The 23920-nt window shown below is 39.9% G+C and overlaps 1 protein-coding gene across 1 annotated transcript in view; it reads right to left on the bottom strand.

Annotated features, from left to right (window-relative positions):
• LOC136877792 (protein gooseberry-like) overlaps window positions 1–13979 on the bottom strand; it is a 187586-nt gene extending 173607 nt beyond the window's left edge. The window contains exon 1 of the mRNA XM_067151998.2: window positions 13866–13979. Within this exon, the coding sequence (XP_067008099.1) occupies window positions 13866–13923 (58 nt within the window). The 5' untranslated portion in view covers window positions 13924–13979. The remainder of the gene's footprint in view (window positions 1–13865) is intronic.
• Between the last annotated feature and the right edge of the window lie 9941 nt (window positions 13980–23920).

Here is a 23920-nt window from a genome sequence, read left to right on the forward strand (position 1 = left end):
CCTCACAGCCCGTTAGAACAATTTTCCTTGTGTTCATTTTCTTGTACATATTTGTAAATACAATACAGTACGGTAAGATTAATTTTCCTTTACACGTAAACATAGGAATATGAACACAGCGACAATTATCCGATGGACTAAATGCCCATATGTGGCTGGGAGGCGTGGCCAGTCTTAAGGAATACAATGGGTAGGAAGAACATTGGGACATACGAGGTTTTAGAAGTATATAATAATTTCGTGTGGCTATTTTTCTAGCCCGGTGCAGCCCTTGTAAGGCAGACACTCATATGAGGGTGGGCGGCATCAACCATGTGTAGGTAACTGCGTGTTATTGTGGTGTTATGTGTGGTGTGTGAATTGCAGGGATGCTGAGACAGCACAAACACCTACTGGCCATTGGAAATAACCCGGGACTCTCTGAACTGAACGCCAGTACGCTGACCATTCAGCCAATGAGTCGGACGGTTTTAGAAGTAAGCCATCGATATTGCAAATCCTAACTTGGACAAACCTGGCGATATTTCAATCGAGGTAGTAGAGAAGATGAAACAGCACAGATTGTACATCTTCCAACCTCTGGTGGTGATATGTGCCTTCCATATTTAAATTGAACTGTGATTACGTTCTCTAGAAGTAGCAGAGAGTTAAGCAGTAGTCAGCGTCGCAGCCTTCGGTTGAGAGGGTCCCAAGTTCGATTCCCGACGAACTTAGATCGCGTTAATTCCTCTGGCTCGGGGATTGGATATTTCTGTTTGTCTTAACAAACGGATACGTACTACCACCCACCACACGAACACACAATAATGAAAACATCCCTCCTTATCAGATTGGTGCCAGGAAGGGAGTCTGGCCGTAAATCAGGGTCAAAGCCTCATGTGCGATACAGTTCGCATACGTCACCCCACCAAGGTGTGGGTAAAGCGTTAGAAAAAGAAGTTCTCTAGAATTAGCAGATATCTAAAAATGCAAACAAACAATAATTTAAAAAATAATCAAGAGGTCGAAAGGATTAACAATGTATCTTGGTCTTACGTCAACTTGCACGCAATCTTCCGTTTAATTTACACATTGAGAAAAATTGTAATGAGCCATGTCATAATTTAATTGGTTGTTCGGCTCCGTGGCTAAATGGTTAGCGTGCTGGCCTTTGGTCACAGGGGTCCCGGGTTCGATTCTCAGCAGGGTCGGGAATTTTAACCATAATTGGTTAATTTCACTGGCACGGGGGCTAGGTGTAGGCCTATGTGACGTCTTCCATCATCATTTCATCCTCATCACGACGCGCAGCTCGCCTATGGAAGTCAAATCAAAAGACCAGCATTTGGCGAGTCGAATACTCCCGGCAGTAAAAGCCATACGCCATTTATTTTTATTTTACCCACCAGAGAAACACTCAAATCCCTCTACGTAGGATTGGCACCAGGAAGCGCATTTGGTTGAAAAAGTGGGCCAAATCCTTAACAAGTACCGACCGCAATAAATTGGGAGAAAGCCCAATAATAATAATAATAATAATAATAATAATAATAATAATAATAATAATAATAATAATAATAATAACATACATACGTTATCATTATAGACTGTGTCCGACTCGTTGGCCGAATGGTCAGCATACTGGCCTTCGGTTCAGAGGGTCCCGGGTTCGATTCCCGGCCGGGTCGGGGATTTTAACCTTCATTGGTTAATTCCAATAGCCTGGGGGCTGAGTGTTTGTGCTGTCCCCAACATCCCTGCAACTCACACACCACACATAACACTATCCTCCACCACAATAACACGCAGTTACCTACACATGGCAGATGCCGCCCACCCTCATCGGAGGGTCTGCCTTACAAGGGCTGCACTCGGCTAGAAATAGCCACACGAAATTAAATTTAAATTATAGACTGTTATGCCTTTCAGCGTTCAGTCTGCAAGCCTCTGAGAATTTACTAAACGTCGCCACAATCCTAGATTTGCAACTAGTGTTGTGGCCTCATTTAGTTCTATACCTCTTATGTTTAAATCGTTAGAAACTGAGTCTAACCATCGTCGTCTTGGTCTCCCTCTACTTCTCTTATCCTCCATAACAGAGTCCATTATTCTCCTAGGTAACCTATCCTTCTCCATTCGCCTCACATGACCCCACCACCGAAGCCGGTTTATGCGTACAGCTTCATCCATCGAGTTCATTCCTAAACTAGCCTTTATCTCCTCATTCCGAGTACCCTCCTCCCATTGTTCCCACCTGTTTGTACCAGCAATCATTCTTGCTACTTTCATGTCTGTTACTTCTAACTTATGAATAAGATATCCTGAGTCCACCCAGCTTTCACTCCCGTAAAGCAATGTTGGTCTGAAAACAGACCGATGTAAAGATAGTTTCGTCTGGGAGCTGACTTCCTTCTTACAGAATACTGTTGATCGCAACTGCGAGCTCACTGCATTAGCTTTAGTACACCTTGATTCAGTCTCACTTACTAAGTTATATTACCATCCTGGGAGAACACACAACCTAAATACTTGAATAATAATAATAATAATAATAATAATAATAATAATAATAATAATCCAATGAGAGTTCAGTAAGTGAATGGATACAATACATTATTTATAATTTCATTCCTATGTTTTGTTGTCAGAAAGAAGTTATTAATGCACTATTTACCATAATGACATCACCGTCGTAGAAATTATTATTCTTGACAATGTGGAAGAAATCTTTTACCATCATTCATTAATGTACAATCTTATAAACAATAGTAGGTCTATACATATTGAATTGTAATGTTGATATATTTAATAGACTATAATATACTATACATCGCAGTGAGTTTATCTATGAGTGCAATTTTCTTATTTTATTTTTCATTCATCAGTCATCATAATCTATTTCTAGTAGAGCGTAATTTAATATAAATCGGATTCTATCGCAGTCTGTGTTATTGAATAGTGATTAGATTATTATTTGAAGAGGAAGAAGTCTAGAGACGTAAGCACATTAATAAACTCTTTAAACGTACTCAAGATTCACTGAATGTGGGAGCTCAGGCACGCAGGATTGCATGTTTAGCCAGCTATTTCTGGTAACGGATATGTGCCATTATGATAAAAATGCTAGCGTACAGCACGTTTGAATAACGGCAGAGGAAAGCTTGCCCATGTTCGATTATATCAGCTTGGCTACAGAGAGGAATGCGGCGACGATCGCGGAAAAACGACGATAAATATCCATGATTCCACGGCGATTAAGACCATTAAGCCGTTCCGTTACTGTGACGTCATGCCTATTTAACGATTGTTAGGGTGTTTTAATTCAAGTCAAGCTCCGGATGAAGTACCCTCTTGGACAGACAAACCTCGCTGAACATAAACACAGGATTAACACACGTGGTGGATATACGTTTGTCGATCGATAATACACCAGAAGTGGCTGGACGATCAATCACAAGTGATGACTGAACCATTTGTTACGCATCTGCACGTGAAGTCTTCAAAACTCGACATTTCGCTTGCTCATTTCTTTGAATGGAAGTAAGTTTTTCTGAATCCAAAGATATATAATATCTGTACGTTTCTGTGACAAAAGTTGAGGATCCAACCAGCCTTCGGGCTGATGACTAAACATACATACTGCTATCAGCTCATGTTCACATTCTCAGCAGCCATACGAACTCAGTAGGCCCACTCTTCTTTAATTGTCTAAAAGCTACAACGCTTGGAAAACGTATATTTTCCCCTTTAAATGTGAGTGTTATGGCACTATCCTCCTCTAAACTTCTTTTAAATTCTCAGTCCCAAGATTAACTGGCAGCAATTCTCCTTCACTCCTGTCTGTGATCTATTAATCTCTTCATTTCCTCATATGAGTTTGTTCCGACATCTTCTCTGCTCTATCTGGAGTATTGCAGTTTAGGACTTCTCTTGCCTTGAATTATTCCTTCGATGATATTACCTGTAAAACTATCGTCCCTGTAGAGACTACCAATTAGTTGATCTCTTTCTTATTGTTGATAGTAAATGTACTTTTTTCGCCTATTCTTCTAATAATTTCTTCATTTGTGAGTTTTTCTTTCCTCTAAATTATTGACGGAAAAATATTTTCTTTTGGAGACCCCTTTTTAATGGGGTAAAGTTACGATTTTTTTCAGGTACTAGATGCAAAAAATATTGTGATTCTTAAAGTAATATTTTACCTAAAGTTGTAGCAGAAAGTTTTTAAAACTATTTACATCCCTATGGATGAAGTAAGGGAGAGAGGTAGTTTGTATTACGCACGTATTTTAACCTAGTTGATGTTAAAAGGCGAGAAAGTTGAGTCTACAAACAAATCATTTCTTAGACAAGAACTTTAAAATTGACTCAAGATTGAGGTTTTGCATCGGAGCGCACTTAGTGAGTAGACTGGGAAATTTGAGGCAAAAATATTCAATATTCGATTGCCTTATTCATTTGAATGGATAATCGAAAGATAGTCGAATAATAATCGAATAGAAAAATATTCACTATTCGATAACCTTATTCATTCGAATGGATATTCTAAAGATAATCGAATAATAATCGAATGGAAAAAATATTTACTATTCCATTGCCTCATTTATTCGAATGAATAATCGAAAGATAATCGAATAATAATCGAATGGAAAAATATTCACTATTCGATTACCTTATTCATTCGAAAAGGACAATAGAAAGATAATCGAATAATAATTGAATGGAAAAATATTCACTATTCGATTGCCTTATGCATTCGAATGGAGTTTCGAATGAGTAATCGAAAAATAATCGTATGGAGAAAACATTCACTATTCGATTGTCTCATTTATTCGAATGAATAATCGAAATATAATCGAATGGGAAATATAATCGAATAATCGAACAAAATGAAATAATGGAATAAGCGATTATTTTGTATTCGACTATCCCATCACTACTCTATGGGCTGTGTACAACTATGAAGCAGGTCGATGAGGGATGTAGCCAGAGCTGGACAAATCCCAGGTGACCAAAAGGAAACGTGTAAGCGCCTCAAATGTATGAATAAATGAAAGATTTCGTTTTCTCGGAAAACTCACCAAAATTGTTGCAGTTCTGCAACCGTCAACAGTTTCATATCAAAGAGATTTAGTACTATGATTCTACTCGAAGGAGCCTCTGTGGTTCAGGCGGGAGCGCGTCGGTCTCTAACCCCTGGGTTCCGAGGTTAAAATCCCGGTCACTCCATGTGAGATTTGTGCTGAAAAAAGCGGAGGCGGGACAGGTTTTTTCCGGATACTCCGGTTTTCCCTGTCATCTTTCATTCCGGCAACACTCTCCACTATCATTACATTTCATCTGTCAGGCATTAATCATTGCTCCAGAGGAGTGCGACCGACTGCGGCGGCCGGCACAATTCCTATCCTTGCCACTTCATTCATTCCATTCCTGACCCGGTCAAATGACTGGAAACAGACTGTAGATTTTCATTTTCATTGTACTCGAAGATAAGTAGAGCTCTTCATTACAAATGGTCAAAATTTAGAAGATGTGGGACCGGCAAAATCAGCAGAGCACTGGTGCACATGTTATGAGGAGCGAATAGGAAAACAGCAGTGATGACGAACTGGTTAATTCTACAAAAAGCGAATTTTCTCTTTAATGCCTGGCTCCTAAATTTCTTTCTGATTTTGTCCAGCCCTCACGTAGGCAATCATTACCACTTAAGAGTTTCGACAGTTGGAATAATGACGGTTTCAGATCTAAACATTGGTATTTTGGCACGTAAAAATGTGTTAGAATCTTTCTTCAGCGTATTCCAGTTATGTGTGGGTCCCTGGAGTCGTCCAGTCTTAGCTGATGTTTTAAGGATTGATGCCCTAGCTGACGTAATATAATTATTCCGGTGAAAATTCCCAGGCTTTCAGCACAGTCTACCATTAAGGCCAAGATGTCAGCATTGACCCATCTAACTGAATCCCCCCATGCCCTTTTATAACTTTCAGTAAACGATCTGTGTAAACTCTGGACAGTAGACCTAAGGTTCTATCTCTCGTAGGTACTAATTCCATTGAACCAAGAACTCATCAGTTCTCATGGTGGGGTTCCGATTGTCAACATAAATGGCTTTGATTGCCTGTAATAATTTAGTCATGATCCCTCAGTATGGTCAATACACTGTATTTTCTCTTGATACTCTACCATTATTTACATCTAATGAGGATGTTAAGGCTTGAGCAGACCGCTTGGTGATTCTCGACAGGAGTAGGGTATGTGCTGGTACTGGGTTCCATCCTCTCCCTCTCTACTGAGACCACTTTCTTGTTGTATGCATTCTTCGCAAGATGGAATGCAAGATCCATTTTCCTTGCTCTCTCACGGTTTGCATTTTTATCGAGTCTGTTGGGTTGTATGACCTCACCAAGGTACTTGAATTTAACAACTTTATTTATTATATCTTTCTTTACTGTCATAATGTGTTTCGGGGATTCTTTAATGTTGGTAAGGAATTTCGTCTTTTCAAACAATAGGCCTATCTACAGGCCGGTTTTCGCTGCTGTCTCTTCTAGGGTGTTAATTTGTAGAGTATCATAGCCGATTCGATAACCTCTGATATGCCTAGCAGCATTAGATCGTCAGCGAATGTTAAGCAGTAAAATGAGAAGTTTTCTTTCTTGTAACTTATTCCTCCTTGGTCCTCACATGCCTTCTTCTGCAAGTACTTTTTCCCATTCTTTGTTAACCTTGTCCAGGTCGCAGTTGAACACCAATGAGGATAGGTCATATCCTTGTCTTACGCGTGCCTTGACTTCAAAGAATTCCGATATCTCACCCATGAACGTAACTTTTGAGTTCGTGTTTGATAGAGTTTCCTGTGTTGTATAATTGTAATGTCTCCTTATTTGTGACCATTTCTTTAAGGGTGCCACTTCATTTGAGCCATATGCTTTCCGGAAGTCCACAAACGCTGCAATAGTTAGGCCTATTATATAGGCTATATTTTGCATTTGCTAGCTCTTTCCATCAGTATTGTCATGAGGTTCCAGATTTGTTCTGTGCACGATTGCCCTTTCCGGAAGCCACCCTAGTATTTTGTGCTCGACTAGCTGTTCTAACCTCGACAACAGTGCCATGGACAGGATCGTGTAAGTTACGTCTCTGGTAGCAGTGAGATGCCACTGTAGTTAATAACATCTGTTCTGTTTTCTTTTTGCCAACAGTTGGCAGTTTTCTTTATTATTTGTCGTGATCTTGCCGTTCTCTTTCTTAAAACACAAGCTGGGTGGTTGGTATTTTGGGAGGTTATTTAGGCCCGGTGGTGATTATGTTTTAAGAAGAGGTGCAACCTTCCTCTATTAAAACTAATCAGAATAGAAACAAGGATGAAGTCCAATCCTTCGAAGAATGAAGGTGTCGGCAAAAGAAAGACAAGGGCTACGATGGGTTTGAAAACGAAAGACTTCCTAGGCCTCGTAAACCTAGCCTAATACAGCCGGGGTCGGAAAAGAACAAAGAGTTAACCAAGAGAGGTCGGATAGGACAGGTGAAAATGAAGAACCTGGCACAAGAAGAAGATATTCCAGACTCTTCTAGGGTCCCGTAGTCGTCAACCGACGCTCCCAAGTGGGCAGCTCCAGGTTCCCCTTTTAGTCACCTCTTACGACAAGGAAGGGATACCGTTGATGTATTCTACCACTCCCCCACACAGGCGGTTATTTAGACCCCTCGGCTGTTCTAATTATTGACTGTTCATCCCGGGCTCAAATCGCGGTGGTGCTAGGCAAAGCAGAGGGACAGGTTTTCTCGAGTTTCCTCTAATTCCATCCCTGTAACAGTTCGTAATCTTTCTTCATCATTGCGGACATGTGTGTCCAGCCTAACACGTTCCCGTCCCTTGAAGTAATTTCGACCCGCTACTTGGCTCCATTCATTCCAAAAATAATTTAGCTTGCTCTGTGTTGTATATTTAGAGCCGCTGTGGCTCAGGTGGCAGCGCGTCGGCTTCTCGCCGCTGGATTCCGTGGTTCAAATCTCGGTCATTCCATGTGAGATTTGTGCCGGACAAAGCGGAGGCGAGACAGGCTTTTTTCCGGGTACTCCGGTTCAATCAATCAATCAATCAATCAATCAATCAATCAATCAATCAATCAATCAATCAATCAATCACTACTGATCTCCATTTAGGACGGTCGCGCAGGTGGCAGGTTCCGTATCTGTTGTTTTCCCAGCCTTTTATTGAATGATTGCAAAAAAATTGGAAATTTATCGAACACCTCCCTTGGTAAGTTATTTCAATCCCTAACTCCCCTTCCTATAAACGAATATTTGCCCCAATTTGTCCCCTTGAATTCCAACTTTATCTTCATATTGTGATCTTTCCTACTTTTAAAGACACCACTCAACCTGTCACCTTTCATTCCAGCAACATTCTCCAGTATCGTTTAATTTCATCCATCAGTCGTTAATCATTGCTCCAGAGGAGTGCAACAGGCTTCGGCAGCCGGCACAATTCCTATCCTCGCTGCAAGATGGGGCTTCATTAATTCCATTCCTGACCCGGTCACTGACTGAAAAACAAGCTGTAGGTTTTCATTTTTCATGTGTTGTATATTTAATTAGAAAAATCAAATTGATAACGAAAGCGCTATATTTTTTATTTACTCTAGAAAATGGTGACGTGACAGTGTTGGGTTCTGTGGTGCTCTGGTATCTGGTACGGAAGGAGAACAGGGGCGAGTTTACAAGGGAGCCCGGTGTGGGCCACACGCCTCTCTGCTGAACTCAGCTCACGAAGCTACCGCCACCTGTTGGTTAATAATTGTGGGTGTTTAATTCTAAAGGTCGCTATATTAATGACAGCGACCTGTAATTATGTAAATAGGATCTTCCTTGGCCGACACGCAATCTCCCATACCTCTCTGTTCTGCTTCTTGGTCATATAAACATTGAACTAATAATTACCGGCACGAAACAAACTCGAACCTCACACTAGGTCAGCAGAGTGTTAGGTAGCGATGGTAAGGAGTAATTCTGAACGGCGTGTCAACGAACACAATCATAAAGCATTCGATAGGGCACATTGTGAGACTCATTTACTTGATGGCAGCTGGAATTCTTCTGCAGGTAACGAAACCAACCTTTCAGGGAACTCCATTTTCGCATACGTTCATTAGAGTATTTCTTTCAAATTGTAATTCAAGTGAACAAAGTCGCTAGTACAGTAGGACCGCGATAATCCGGTATGCTCGGAGACCTGCCAAAAGCTGGATTATCAAATAAGTTACGCCGGATTATCGAGGTAATTTTTAAAAACCTGGTTTAAACAACGGAATATAAATAAAAACTATAGCTGTAACGCACAAAAAAGAATAATTGTTATTTATTTAACACAACAGAAAAATGAAAAGGATGTAGTATTGAACTGTATAAACAACTAAAAAATCAAATGTCCGCGTCTATTGTGTAGTGGTTAGTGTGATTAGCTGCCACTCCCGGAGTCCCGGATTCGATTTCAGGCTCTGCCACGAAATTTGAGAAGTGGTACGAGGGCTGGAACGGGGTCCACTCACCTCGGGAGGTCAGCTGAGTAGAGGTGGGTTCGATTCCCGCCTCAGCCATCCTCAAATTGGTTTTCCACTTCTCCTCCAGGCAAATGCCAGGATGGTACCTAACTTAAGGCCACGGCCGCTTCCTCGTCTATCCCTTCCAATCTTCCTATCCCCCAACAAGGCCCCTGTTCATCATAGCAGGTGCGGCAGCCTGGGAGATGTACTGGTCCTCTCCCTGGTTGTATACTCAACCCAACTACTTTACAGTTTTTTTTGGGAAATCCGAGGTGCCGGAATTCTGTCCTGCAGGAATTCTTTAACGTGCCTGTAAATCTACCGATTTGAGGCTGACGTATTTGAGCGCCAAACTGAGCCGGGATCGAACCTGCCAACTTGAGCTCAGCGCTCTACCGTCTGAGCAACTAAGCCTGGTAATAATAATAATAATAATAATAATAATAATAATAATAATAATAATAATAATACCGAGCTCGATAGCTGCAGTCGCTTAAGTGCGGCCAGTATCCAGTAATCGGGAGATAGTGGGTTCGAGCCCCACTGTCGGCAGCCCTGAAGATGGTTTTCCGTGGTTTCCCATTTTCACACCAGGCAAATGACGGGACTGTACATTAATTAAGGCCACGGCCGCTTCCTTCCACTTCCTAGACCGTTCCTATCCCATCGTCGCCATAAGACATATCTGTGTCGGTGCGACGTTAAGAAAAATGGCACAAAAATGGCACAATAATAATAATAATAATAATAATAATAATAATAATAATAATAATAATAATAATAATAATAATAATTTGTTTTATTATTTTTCTTCATCATTCCTACTAGAGTCTAGTTGATAATAAGCCCAAATACTGAAAACTATATAGACCTAAGATGAAGGCCTATGTTCTTGCTTTCCAAGATGCCTTTCTCAGTTAGACTAACGTTTGATTTCTTTTGGCGTTACATATCATCAAACCGTGCGGCTCCATGTCTAAATGGTTAGCGTGCTGCCCTTTGGTCCAGAGGGTCCCGGGTTCGATTTCCGGCCGGGTCGGGGATTTTAACCTTAACTGTTTAATTCCACTGACTCGGGGCTGGGTGTATGTGACATACTCAGCATTTGAAATAATCCTAGGTAGGGCCCGTATATTCACAGACATGCAGGTCGTCTAATAGGCCGTCTACTAGAAAAAGACCCACACCAGGCCTCTCCGGACGCCATACGCCATTATTATTATTATTATTATTATTATTATTATTATTATTATTATTATTATTATTATTATTATATCATCAAACCAATAGTGATTTATCTGCCCCTTCCATTTCAATCATCTCTTTCATGCTGTAGTCTGTTCGTCTTGGGACTGCACAGACAATTGATAGATACAGTCTCAAACTAGCATAGGTTATCAGTGCAGGATAGATAACCAAAGATGCACTAAGTTCCTGACGTGGAACAACAACCAATTAGAAGCGGTTCAATGAGTTTAGTGGCCTCTGGCTCCACACACGCAGTGCCCATCCCAAGTGAAACTCTCGTTGTATGGTCGGTAAATAAACCAAACCCCCAGCAGGCACTGCTGAGCCTGTCACATACAGCAGCTCCTCAATTCTTCTAGCGTAGGCTGAGTGGAACCATCCCTCAGATTCAAATTAATATTCCTGACCTGGCCGGAAATTGAACCCACATCCTTTGGGAAAGAGGTTGGCTCGATATCACTAGACCACGGAGCCTGCTGTATACTGTAGTCGGTACTACAGAACAACTCACGCGTTCCCAAACTTCCGTCTCGAACACCCTAAGTCTTCGTCGGCTACAAGACAAACTTCGTGCTTACACGAAGCTCCAAATTTATTTCTTTTTAAGAATGGAACAAGTTGTATAAAGGAGCATAATGACGCGAAACAAAATTTTGCTTCCCATGCCATTTTTCACACAACTCAATAGCCACACGACAATTTTAAAATGTTGTACTTTTAAGCTTAATAGAAGACAAGCTTCAAAAGTATGTTAAATGGCTACATTCTGTTTTTAAAATCATCACAATCATCTGGACAATTTAGAGTGCAAGGCTGCCGCACTATAAGTGTAAAAACATGGACTGTAAACGTTTGAGGAGCCCTGGTCCCTAAATTTTCACTAGTAGTCCGCACTCGAGAATTTTGACTTTCCTTTACAAGTGCAATATATTTTTTTGAAGTGACGAATACATCATGTCTTGAACCGAACATATTAGTATTCACATAAGAGTATGGTAACACCTGGCGCGCAACGTAGGCCTATGTAGGGCCTGCCTTTATGAGAGGTGGGTGAACGAAATATTTTTAGGTAAATGAGGATTAACTGCATGGAGTATCTCTATGTAGGCCTAGGCCTATGTTTTAACCACGGGGAGAATAAGGGATTTGTTATAAGTAGGCCTATTTGATAACCTAACTAAATATTAATATTAATTGCATAATTATAGACCTGCATTACAAACACAAAACACAGGACTCCAGTAAGTTACTAATAGGCTATTCAAGAGAGCGTAAGAAAGCCTCTTCGATTTTCATAGATATTTTTTCAGAGAGTTAAATTTTGTTAGTAACTTTTTAAAAAATGTAAGAAAATATAACGTAGGTTTAATAACTCATTCTGTACATACTTTTGACATGATAACATTATCATGAAAACTGCAATGAATAATTTGCTAGTCTTCATCTGGCAATGAGCGAACTATAGCAAGGCAGCTTCTTAATTTCTCAGAGAGCGATAGCTATAAATTTGCTAAGTAGCCTAACTCCTTCGTTTTGCCGAAATTACGTGGGGGCATGCCAACTGATCGTACTCTAAAATAAGACCGTTTTCTTTGTAGTAATGCCATGTCAGAAGTCGTAGAAATTCTAACCTAAGTCTTTCACTGAACGATATTTTTACAAAATATAACGTGAAACAAATTTATCTTAGATGTGTTTGAAGAAGGTAAAAAATATGCAAGCTCGCAACACCCTACGGATGAGAGTTTTAGTGTGGGATCTTGTAAAAAAGAAATGCTTATCGTATTCGCAGCATAATAATTATTATGACCTTATCTGCACCAAAATATTTAAGTGCTGAGCGTGGAAGAGATCAGAAGATAGGTCCTGTACTTCAGTGTCATGATGTTCAGAAAGTCTGCATTATGCCACTTATCATGCAGGTAATGAAATCATTCTTTTTCCAGAAGTCACAGGCCCTACACCTAAAGAATGATGATATAATAAATTGGCCAAGAACAATAAATAATAACACAATTTTAATGGTTCAGAACTCTGACTAGTCTATACGAAATAATGTGAACAAGTACTGTCTCGGATAAATGAACGCTTGGATGACACGGATGAGTGTTGCCATTTCAGGGAGAACTTATGAATATGAAAGATTTTGCCAATAATTATGATACAGTTTTACTTTCAAGCCTCTCTTGGTTACTAGTATAAAGACTATTATAAAGACTGAAGAGGTTAGATTATCGAGCCATTTTTTTTAGCTATAGAGGGAAGTGTTAGAGGTTGTATACCAACCATTGTTATCATAAAAGCTCGAAATATCTGAGTTCATTTCTATAGTAGGCATCAGTATATTATTTTACTATTATCACATTATCATGTAGATTTATCAAATGAAGTTCCATCCCTCATTTTTATAGAGACCATATATTTACACACTCCACGGGTTTGGTGGCAACAATTAATTAACTGCAAGAAAATTAGAACATTACACTACAATAATATATGGAGCCTCGTATTCCACTGAATTTATGCTCTATTAGACAGTGAACAGACTTTAAAATGTGATTTTTTTATTTCTCTTTATTTTATTTTCTGTTTTGTCCGTAAAATGAAATGGCGTAGGGCCTATGAATTTTAGTGTCGGGAGTGTCCGAGGACAAGTTCGGCTTGTCAGGTGCAGGTCTTTAGATTTGACTCCCGTAGGCGACCTGTGCGTCGTGATGAGGATGAAATGATGATGAAGACGACACATACACCCAGCCCCCGTATTTTTGTCCGTAAATTAAAAAAAAAATAGAAGCCCAGAGGACACAGAATCCCTCAGTTTGAAACAATGTGGGAGACGGAATATAATTATATGTCCAGTACTGTACATTAAACTCCAAATTCAAGGTGATATAGCCTACATTAATTAGGGTCTGCTGGAGAAATTCCGAACATGGAGTATTTCCGTACACCTTTGTACCGATACGTTTCTTATCCCTACAACATACCGAGTGGTCCAAGAAAACAGCCTAATTAATTACTTGTTTTGAACATATTGCTAAGGGTGAAAAAGGGAGGTAGCTGTCAGGAGGTGATATTCGAGAGTAGGCTCACCTTGGAAAGGATATCCAGCGAAACATGGACGCATAGTACCGAAGTTGGTTACTGTCATCGCAGATGTTCTTGGTGAAGTCTCCAACTTTGTCACTCACTCAACAAGTTAGGTCTTCTGAGTGCACACACGAATAGGTCCGTCTTGACGCCACTTTAGTCCTTGCAGAGTCCCGCTCCCGGTACACTTGTGACATCGACCACAACACTACCTTCTGCTGAGTTCGCTGTCGAGCAACTGTTCGGAGGAATGAGTCTCCTCTACAACGAGCTTGGCCTGCTTCAGCTTTCTAATCGTTCGCAGGAGGCGGGACTTGGCCCTTCAGCCACGCCTACTGTTGGTTGAGCATCAACCAATGAGCAGCCGCGCTTCAGCATTGGATGTGTGTACTAATTGCTGGACCAATAGCAATAAGGTGGGCGTAATTTACTGGTTAAATTACATATTCCACCTTAATAGGTGTTGCGACGATAATGGTGGACGATAAGACAGGAAGTTTAACGAAAGTCTCTTTACTCTGTAAACCTTATTCGGCTAATTCGGGAATTTGCATAGTACGGTACTATAACCCTGTTATAAATTATTACGTCATTTATAAGACATCAGAAGAAAGAGCCTTCTCTTATGCATTTGAATGTAATTTTGTCAAAATAATATTGACTTATATTTTGGCTATCTGTGGACTAGGATGACCATGACATACTTTATTAATTATAATATAATAGCTCAAGTCCACATTGTTACACTGTGATACATCAATGATTCACTAAAGATTTGAGAAAACCGCCAATAAAATAAGGCCTGTATTTATATAATTTTGACATTAAGATTTGCCAGACCACAAAATAACATTTATTTCCATTTATGATTCTTAACTTCGTTTTTTCGTATTTTTCTAAAGGTTGTTTACATATTTTAATCTAACGAAACTGAAATCCGAAATCTTTCAAAACGACATATTATACACCTAAAGTAGGCCTACATTAATAACAGTTGTACAGGCCCCTGTAATGTGCAGACATTTTATTCATTGACTAAGTCAGAACTTATAATTTCATTAATTAGTTTATGTGCAATTCTCTTCACTATTGGCAAGTAAGCCTATATCGTCAGTATGACGCTACTCTTTTACCTAATCTATTACCAGATTACGATATCGGAAGGAGAATAAGAATAAGAGAAGAAGTTGGTTATTCCAGTCAGGATCAACTTGTAGAATTCCTGCAAGATACAGCAGATATCTTCGATTCAGGAGGTGAAAAAGACTAGCGTTTTTACCTATCCATACTAGAGTATGCTTTCAGTGTATGGGACCCTCACCAGGATTAGGGCCTACTTGCATCAGGAACTGGACAAAATCCAAAGAAAAGCAGCTCGATTTGTCCTGGGTGATTTCCGACAAAAGAGTAGGCCTAGCGTTACAAAAATGTTGCAAAGTTTGGGCTGTGAAGACTTGGGAGAAAGGAGACGAGCTGCTCGATTATGTGGTATGTCCCGAGCTGTCAGTGGAGAGATGGCGTGGAATGACATGAATAGACGAATATATTTGAGTGATGTCTTTAGAAGTAGGAAAGATCACAGTATGAAGGTAAAGCTGGAATTCAAGAGGACAAATTGGGGCAAATATTCGTTTATAGGTAGGGGAATTAGAGATTGGAATAACTTACCAAGGGAGATGTTCAATAAATTTCCAATTTCTTTGCGATCTTTTAAGAAAAGGCTAGGAAAACAACAGATAGGGAATCTGCCACCTGGGCGATTGCCCTAAATGCAGATCAGTAGTGATTGATTGATTGATTGATTGATTGATTGATTGATTGATTGATTGATTGATTGATTGATTGATAGATTGCTATCCAAAACTTTTGATAGGGAGTGTTGTAGGAGACTACTGACAAAAATGAGGGCCCTTGGACTACATAAAAAAGTGACTGGATGGGTTGATAAATTTCTAGAAAATAGAAGTAAAAAAGTTAGAGTAGATGATCCTGTGACGATTAAGAGGGACTTACGCAAGGCAGTTTTAATGGACCATTATGTTTTCTTGACATGAGTAAAGGACAGGAACCACAAATAAGCCTTTTTATGGATGATGTTATACTGTATAGAGCAGTGAATAGAATCGGGTTGTAGGTTTTATCAGGAGGAAATTTCTTCTCAGTTTTAATTACTGTCATGATGGGGTAAAAATGAAATGGCGTATGGCTTTTAGTGCCGGGAGTGTCCGAGGATATGTTCGGCTCGTCAGGTGCAGGTCTTTTGATTTTACGCCCATAGGCAATCTGCACGTCGTGGTGCGGATGAAATGATGATGATGAAGACAACACACACACACACACACCTCCCGTGATGGGGTGATAGTAACTTAATTGGGATCACCGTAAATACTTAGGTGATGATTTAAGGAAATGTCGTAATTGGGATAATCACATTAACGAGGTTGTAAATAAAGGTTACAGAGGCTATGAGGGGATTTAGAGGGTGTAGTAAGGATGTAAAGGAGAGGGCGAACAAGTCACTGGTAAGAGCCCAAAAATTAGAGTATGGTTCCAGTTTATGGACCCTCACCATGATACCTGATTCGAGAACTGGAGAAGATCCAAAGAAAAGCAGCCCGATTTGTTCTGGGTGATTTCCGACAAAGGGGTAGTGTTAGGAAAATGTAAACTTTGAGCTGGGAAGACTTGGGAGTAAGTAATTTTGAATTCAAGAGGATAAATCTTAGCAAATATTCTGTTATGAGAAGAGGAATTATGAATAGGAATAATTCGTCGCTCTTCGGGCAAAAGGATATAGGCTATCTCACAATGCTCTTCCTATCCTTTATTTTCCTTAAGACTGGTCACGCCTCCCAGGCACATATGGATATTTAGTCCGCCAGAACAATATTCGCTGTGTTCATTTTTCTATCTTACGTATAAAAGAAAATGAACCTTACCGTACCGCACTCTAAAGACGATGTAGTCAAGTGATAGAGAATCTACCCCCCAAGAGACAGCTTTACATGCAGATGAGTGGTGATTGATTGATTCATTGATTGATTTACTGACTCATTGATTGATTGATTGATTGATTGATTGATTGATTGAAGAAGAAGAAGCATAATAGGAAGGATATACCATTTTACTATCCGGAAATACAATCTTTTGCAATTTACTCTCCTTATGCGGTGGACAACTACCTAATGAGAAAGAAAAGAAACCAGTAGGCCTACTGGTTACACAAAAGAGATTTAGTTAGGTTATCAAAATTAGGGGTTGGCTATCACTCTTGTCTGATTTCTGAGTTGATATCGAAATTTCTACTGAAATCCGATTCAATTTTAATTTTGTATTTAGAATGTGGTATTGTTCATGCAATAGATTACGTAGAACGTTTTCCTGATACCAGATTGCGTTTTAAGTTTGCAGTTGCTGTCTTTTGTGCAATAGATTACGTAGAATGTTTTGTTGAAATCGGATTCAATTTTAATTTTGTGCTCAGCATTGGCCGTGCCATAGATTACGCGAAGACATTTCCATTCGGAGCAGCAGGAGCATGGCGTGGAGATACCTACTACTGTTTCTCTAGCTTCGGCCATTCCTCCAATTTTAGCCACCGTAGTTGAATAAAATGTTATCGTCGCTCCTATGCCAAAATGACGAATGTGACAATGCCCTTCATATCCGTTATTTCTCTTAAGAAAGGAACGCCTCCCAGCCAGATATTGATACGCAGTTCATCAGAACAAATCTCTTTCATATCCGTTATTTCTCTTAAGAAAGGAACGCCTCCCAGCCAGATATTGATACGCAGTTCATCAGAACAAATGTCTTTGAGTTCATTTTCCTATGCGGAGGTATAAGGAAAAATGAACCTTACTGTACCGTGCTGTAGGAATGTATGTTTCATATTTACTCACTCCTAGAGTATGGCGTATTTAAGGTTCACATTCGCGGTTTTGACATAGGAGCGACGATATGCAATATACCCATGTGAGTGAACCTGATACAAGATACAGGTTGCATTCTGGTAGGCCTACTGAACGTCTCCGAAATTTTATTATTAACTACTGGTAAGAACCTCATAGCAGCGCATCTGCAACTTTCAAAATATTTTTACTTTGTGCATCTTCCCTCATAGGAAGGCTGCTATAAGACAAATAACTTTACAAAAAATTATCGACAGACATGTGAAATTATCAAAACAAATTACTAGATAGGTCTACCCAGAAATGAGCGATTATATTACAGTCTAGAATAAAAAGCAAAGAACTTCCATGAATAATTAAATATAATAGAGTAACAAAACTAAAGTTCAACATGTAAGAATTATCTTAACATTATGAACACTTTCCTAATTTTTGTATAGGAGTGGTAAATATAAAACAATTACATGAGAATGAGTCTATAATAAAGTCAGTTTTATTAAAAGTTTCATTTATACCTTTTCAAGATAGTTCTGGTCATTAACATTCCCAGGTTGAAAATAACCGAATCATTCTCTAAAAAATTCCTCATATCTACTACATTAAGCAAGAGAAAGAGAGAGAGAGAGAGAGAGAGAGAGAGAAAACAAAATAAACGAAGACAATGTTCTCCATATTATTCTAGCATTTGTCCTGAAACACAAGGGCAGCGCTCTCGCCAAGCCAAAGGTGTTACTGTCATTCTAGACTGAGGGCTGCAGCCGCCGTGTGAAACCGGAGCAAAATTTTAAGTCTTCCTCTAGAGAAACTTGAAATTCGGACTTTGGGAATGCCGCTTTTAGTTATGAACATTTCCCAGGACCGAATTTGTAAAGGTAAATCGTTTCGTGGATCGGAGATCACCAATTACAAATCTTGCTGCAATCCTTTGGATTTTCCCAGTTCTCGAATCTAGTAATACTGGTGAGGATATCATACACTAGAACTGTACTCTAATTGGAGTCATACCAGAGACTTATACGCCCTCTTCTTGACATCTTTATAACCCGTAAATAACCTCATCTCATAACCATATGAAGTGATTTGAACCTCATTTATGTGATTACCCCAATGAAAGTCTTCCCTTGTATTAACACCAAGGTTCTTACAGTGATCGCTATGAGGTACTCACAACTTCCACCCATCCCTTTTTAAATGCTAACCATACGCAGGCAACCCTGTTTTTGTTACACCTATTTGGAGAGAGAAAGGTAGTGTGTGACACAGATAATAATCTTCTCCGAAGATTTCTGAATGTATTTCTATGCTGTACCTTAACATTAGTAACCCGCCTAGACTTATTTCAGAAGGTTTTGCTGGTTCACTCAGCAGAAAAAATGACCCTGCGGGGCTGCCTATATCTCTTTTATGCTTTCAGCGAAGAAAGGTAAATAACCAGTAATATCTCTCCTGATTTCACCCATAGGAATATAATAATTTGTTAGTGGTGGGGAGCTCAGTGAACTTGGTAAGAAGCCGTGCCTGCACGACAGTGACTTTACAAACAAGGTGTTCTAAACTGCGATAGTTCCTCACATGTGTAGTTGAGCATAAGCTTTCTTCTACTAAGTTACAATATCAAGAAATTAGAGAAATCAAAGTACAGCGTGGTCATGCGATGATCGTTGCTAGGTAACGAACACCCGTGTGGTTGACAATATTTTTCCAAACACTAGCGGAAAATACGCTCATAGCACTGGTTGGTGCCTGCTTTTCAGTAGTGGTGGTGGTGGTGATTATTGTTTTAAGAGGAATTACAACTGGGCAACCATCCCTCTATTAACACTAATCAGAGGGAAAAAGAAGTGGAAGGAGTCCGACACTTTGAAGCATGAAGATATCAGCCAAAGAAAAACAAGGGCCACGAACGGCGTGGAAATGAAGGACTTCCTAGGCCTCGGCAACTTAATGCCGTCGGGGTCGGAAAAGAACAAGAGTTCATCAAGAGAGATCGGATGGGATAGATGCAAGTGAGGAGCCTGTCACAAGTAAGTGGAATAATTATTCCAGGACTCAGCTAAGGGCTCCGCAGTAGCCAACCCACGGTCCCAAGTTAAGAGCCACTGGGGCCCCTTGTAGTCGTTTTTACGACAGTCAGAGGATACCGTGCCTACCACCCCCACTTCCAGGGGGATTAAATCTCAGGAGTGATGTTGCCAACACATTTATTTTCCGGCACAGAGATGGCTGGAAGGCATCGGGAATGATGGTGTTTATTTTGAAGAATAACTTAGTAGGCCTAGGCCTACTTCTTTGCTTAAATGTTACTGTGACAAATAACCTAAATAAAATACGTTTGGGACAATCCAACAGAAGCTCAGAAACGGCTCTAAGGCTGCGGTTCGCAAACTTTCACACCATTCGCATCAGGGACTGGCTTCATAAGAATTGGCATTATTCTACTGCCATTGCTCAGATCGCACTCACTTTCAAAAATCATCGCCGCCTAAGAAGCAATACCTCATATGTCTTCCTGTCCATTATTTTCCTTAAGACTGGTCACGCCTCCCTACCCCGTATGGATATGCAGTCCATCAGAACAACTTCCCTTGTGTTTATTTTGGTATGCGTGAGTATAAAGGAAAATGGACCTTATATACAATATACTTACTGTAAGAGTGCGTAAATACGTTATGGACACATAAATCTCTACAGTAGCGTATGGTAAGGTTCATTTTTGATTTACATATAATCAAAGGAAAATGAACACAACGTAAATTGTTCTGATGACTGTATATCCACAAATGGCAGGGAGGCGTGGCCTGTCGTAAGGAATTTCGTCGTTGCCGGGACAAAACCTCCTATGTGATAATATTTTTGGAGATATACTGACCCGCAGCACATGCATTATGAAGAGCGAGAATGCCTTGATTACATTCACACAATATTGGACCTTAGATGACAGAATTTTACCGACCAAAGTTTTAGGCAAAAATGTTTCACAGAGGAGGTTTTGTCCCGGCAGCGACGATATAATGGATAGGCAGAGCATTATGGGAAACGAGGTTTCGATTCTTAAGTGAGGATATAGTAAGTTATATAGAAGAGCTTTTGATGAATAAAAGCTTTAATTATCAATACATTCAAATGAGTAGCCTAATATCTGCATTACAGAAATCAATTCCAGGCAGCAGTGGGGCTCTTACAGTAAAAACAGGTAGGCTAAGTTCTTTTGTAGTTCATTCACTGCCCACTTTCCCTAGATTCTTCAGAATTCCTTTGTTCTCATACAGATTGGTCCCGCAAACCAAACTGGTTCAAATCGTAGCAAGAAAAATGCGCAAAGTAAAATCAATAGCACTTGAAGACATACTGTAATTTCCATTCTTATAAAGACACTATACTGGAAAGGGAGGCAGACAGTTAAGGTTGTCATTTTCCACCGAACAGCTGAAAACACGCGACATTTTACGAAAATAATGGACACTTCTTATTTGAGAGCAGGATTATGTGACCTTATTTCTCCTTCCAGGTGCATATCGTCGTTGCCGGGACAAAACCTCCTATGTGATAATATGTTTTGGAGATATACTGACCCGCAGCACATACATTGTGAAGAGCGAGAATGCCTTGACAATACGCACACGATATTGCACCTTTGATGGCAGAACCTTACCAGCCAAAGTTCTAAGCTAAAATAATTTCACATAGGAGGTTTTGTCCCGGCAGCGACGATATACTACTTAATTTTTACTTGTAATTTACTTCTTGGAATAATAATAATAATAATAATAATAATAATAATAATAATAATAATAATAATAATAATAATAATAATAATAATAATAATAATAATAATAATAATAATAATCTACCAATCTACTAAATCTACTAAACATCTTTCTCCTTGACTCTGGAGGCCCTGGAATGAACTGTATTTCTAACAGGGTCGCTCTATCTTGAGTCTGGTTACTATGGAGTGACAGTTGCCAATACATTATTTGTTATTTCCCTGAAGATGGTCCTGGTCGCAGATCTAAACGCTTCAGCAGAATATAAACAATACGCGACGTAATATCTCTAAATTAGTATTATAAGTAGTAGTCGTGAAAGTCTATGTATTAAAATAATAATGCTATTTGATTTACGTCCCACTAACTACATTTACGGTTTTCGGAGATGCAGAGATGCCGGAATTTAATCCCACAGGAATTCTTTTACGTGCCAGTGATTCTACCGACACTAGGTAGAGGTATTTGAGCACCTTCAAATACCACCGGACTGAGCAGGACCGAACCTGCCAAACTGGGGTCAGAAGGCCAGCGCCTCAACCGTCTGAGCCACTCAGTCCAGCGAATAAAATTGTAATAGTTACATCCTAGTATTTGATACACATCGCACGTAAGTAGAAATGGGGAAAAGTAAACGATGAAGAAGATGACTTTTGTACTACAGCAGAGCGAGTAATTTCACCAGTTCGGGGTGAGGTAATGTACTTTCATACCTCTCCAGAACTTTAAACGACATTCCAATGATGTTCTTAAAATTAAAGAGAGGTATTCATTCAAGTGACTCTGTAGGGTGTCTCTTCAGCAAACCGTCGTTGCCGGGGCAAATCCTCCTATGTGATAATAATTTTGGAGATATACTGACCCGCAGCACATGCATTATGAAGAGTGAGGAATACCTTGGCGATATTCACACAGGATTGCACCTTAGATGCCAAAACTTTACCGGCCAAAGTTCTAAGCTAAAATATTTCACATAGGAGGTTTTGCCCCGGCAGCGACGAAATACAAAGATGTACTTCCCATTTAATAAGTCAAGGATAAGTGATGACAAATTTAAGAACCAATTGCAGTGATTTACAGGGTCTCTTATATAAACTAAGACCGAACGCACGGTGTTTGTACCCTGCCCTACGGCAGCTGCTACAATCGAACTTATGTCGCGCGCGGCCGCGCTGATTTAAGCGTGTGTATGTATGTTTAGTCCTCAGTCCGAAGGCTGGTTGGATCCTCAACAGCTCCGCCATCAGCTGTCATAGATGGCCTAGGCATCACTGAAGAGGCGTACTAGGGAAATGAGGAGTGAGGTAGTTTCCCGTTGCTTTCCTCACCGAGCCAGAAGTTGCTATTACATATCAGTCTGCCAAGCCCATTGAAATGCATGCACCAACCGACCCTATGAGCAATATTTTCACACCATTCATAGCAGGGACTGGCTGCAGAAGGAATGGCATTACTAGCATCGCTCGTACCTTGTGACTTCCCCTCTCGGAGAACAATCATCAAATGAGAAATGCAACCATTCAAGCTAAGGGCGCCAATCTTTAAGTTGAGGACTTAAAGATAAAATTTATATTCAAGCTTGGACAGACTCTTATCACAGGGGTGAGGTGATAGTGCACTAATCATTAAGCAGGAGAATTAGAAATTAAAAGGCTAATTAAGGCAAATTGATTAAAGTAAACTAGAAAAATACTATTTATTATATTTAATATAAATGATGACGGTTTAACGAGAACTGAATTTAAAATAGAAAATGAATTTAATAAAAAATTGAATGACTCTACTTCGCGAAAACTTGCAATATCTTTAACTCGCTTGCTCACCATGTCGTCTTGTTCTGCTGGTCCTTGGAAAGCTTCCCTCCTTGTAGCGGGAACATCACCGTTCGTCTTTGAGATCTCTTCATCTGCAGCTCAGTACCATTCCTGCCTTGCCAATTGCACCCACCACTAATTGGAAGATGACTTCAAAACTAACACTCCCTATTATGCTCTATCCCATATATTGGAGATAAGCCCTAAGTCATAGTTAGAAGAACCACCTTGGGTTATATGGAGAGGATACTCAATTAAGAATCCTTCCAACTTTACTGAAAATGTTCTCTGAAGTTTCATTTCTATCTAGATTAAAACTATCTATTGACTTAGACTGGTTCAAACCGGTCTTGTAGCCGTGCTGTACGTACTTCCTCATGAGAGTGGCTATACACCCCTCATTCAGAATTTCTAAGTACCACGTCGTGGTAATGAAGTAGAATACTAATGTAGAATCAAACGAAGAAGATCAAGTAGAATACAGCCGAGTCCAGTAGTAGAGATGAAGATATAAGAGATCAGAATATAAGAGATGAAGCCAAGAGCTCCAGCATGCCCTTTTATAA

The sequence above is a fragment of the Anabrus simplex genome, chromosome 7 (genome assembly GCF_040414725.1).
Source record: "Anabrus simplex isolate iqAnaSimp1 chromosome 7, ASM4041472v1, whole genome shotgun sequence".
NCBI classification, from domain to species: domain Eukaryota; kingdom Metazoa; phylum Arthropoda; class Insecta; order Orthoptera; family Tettigoniidae; genus Anabrus; species Anabrus simplex.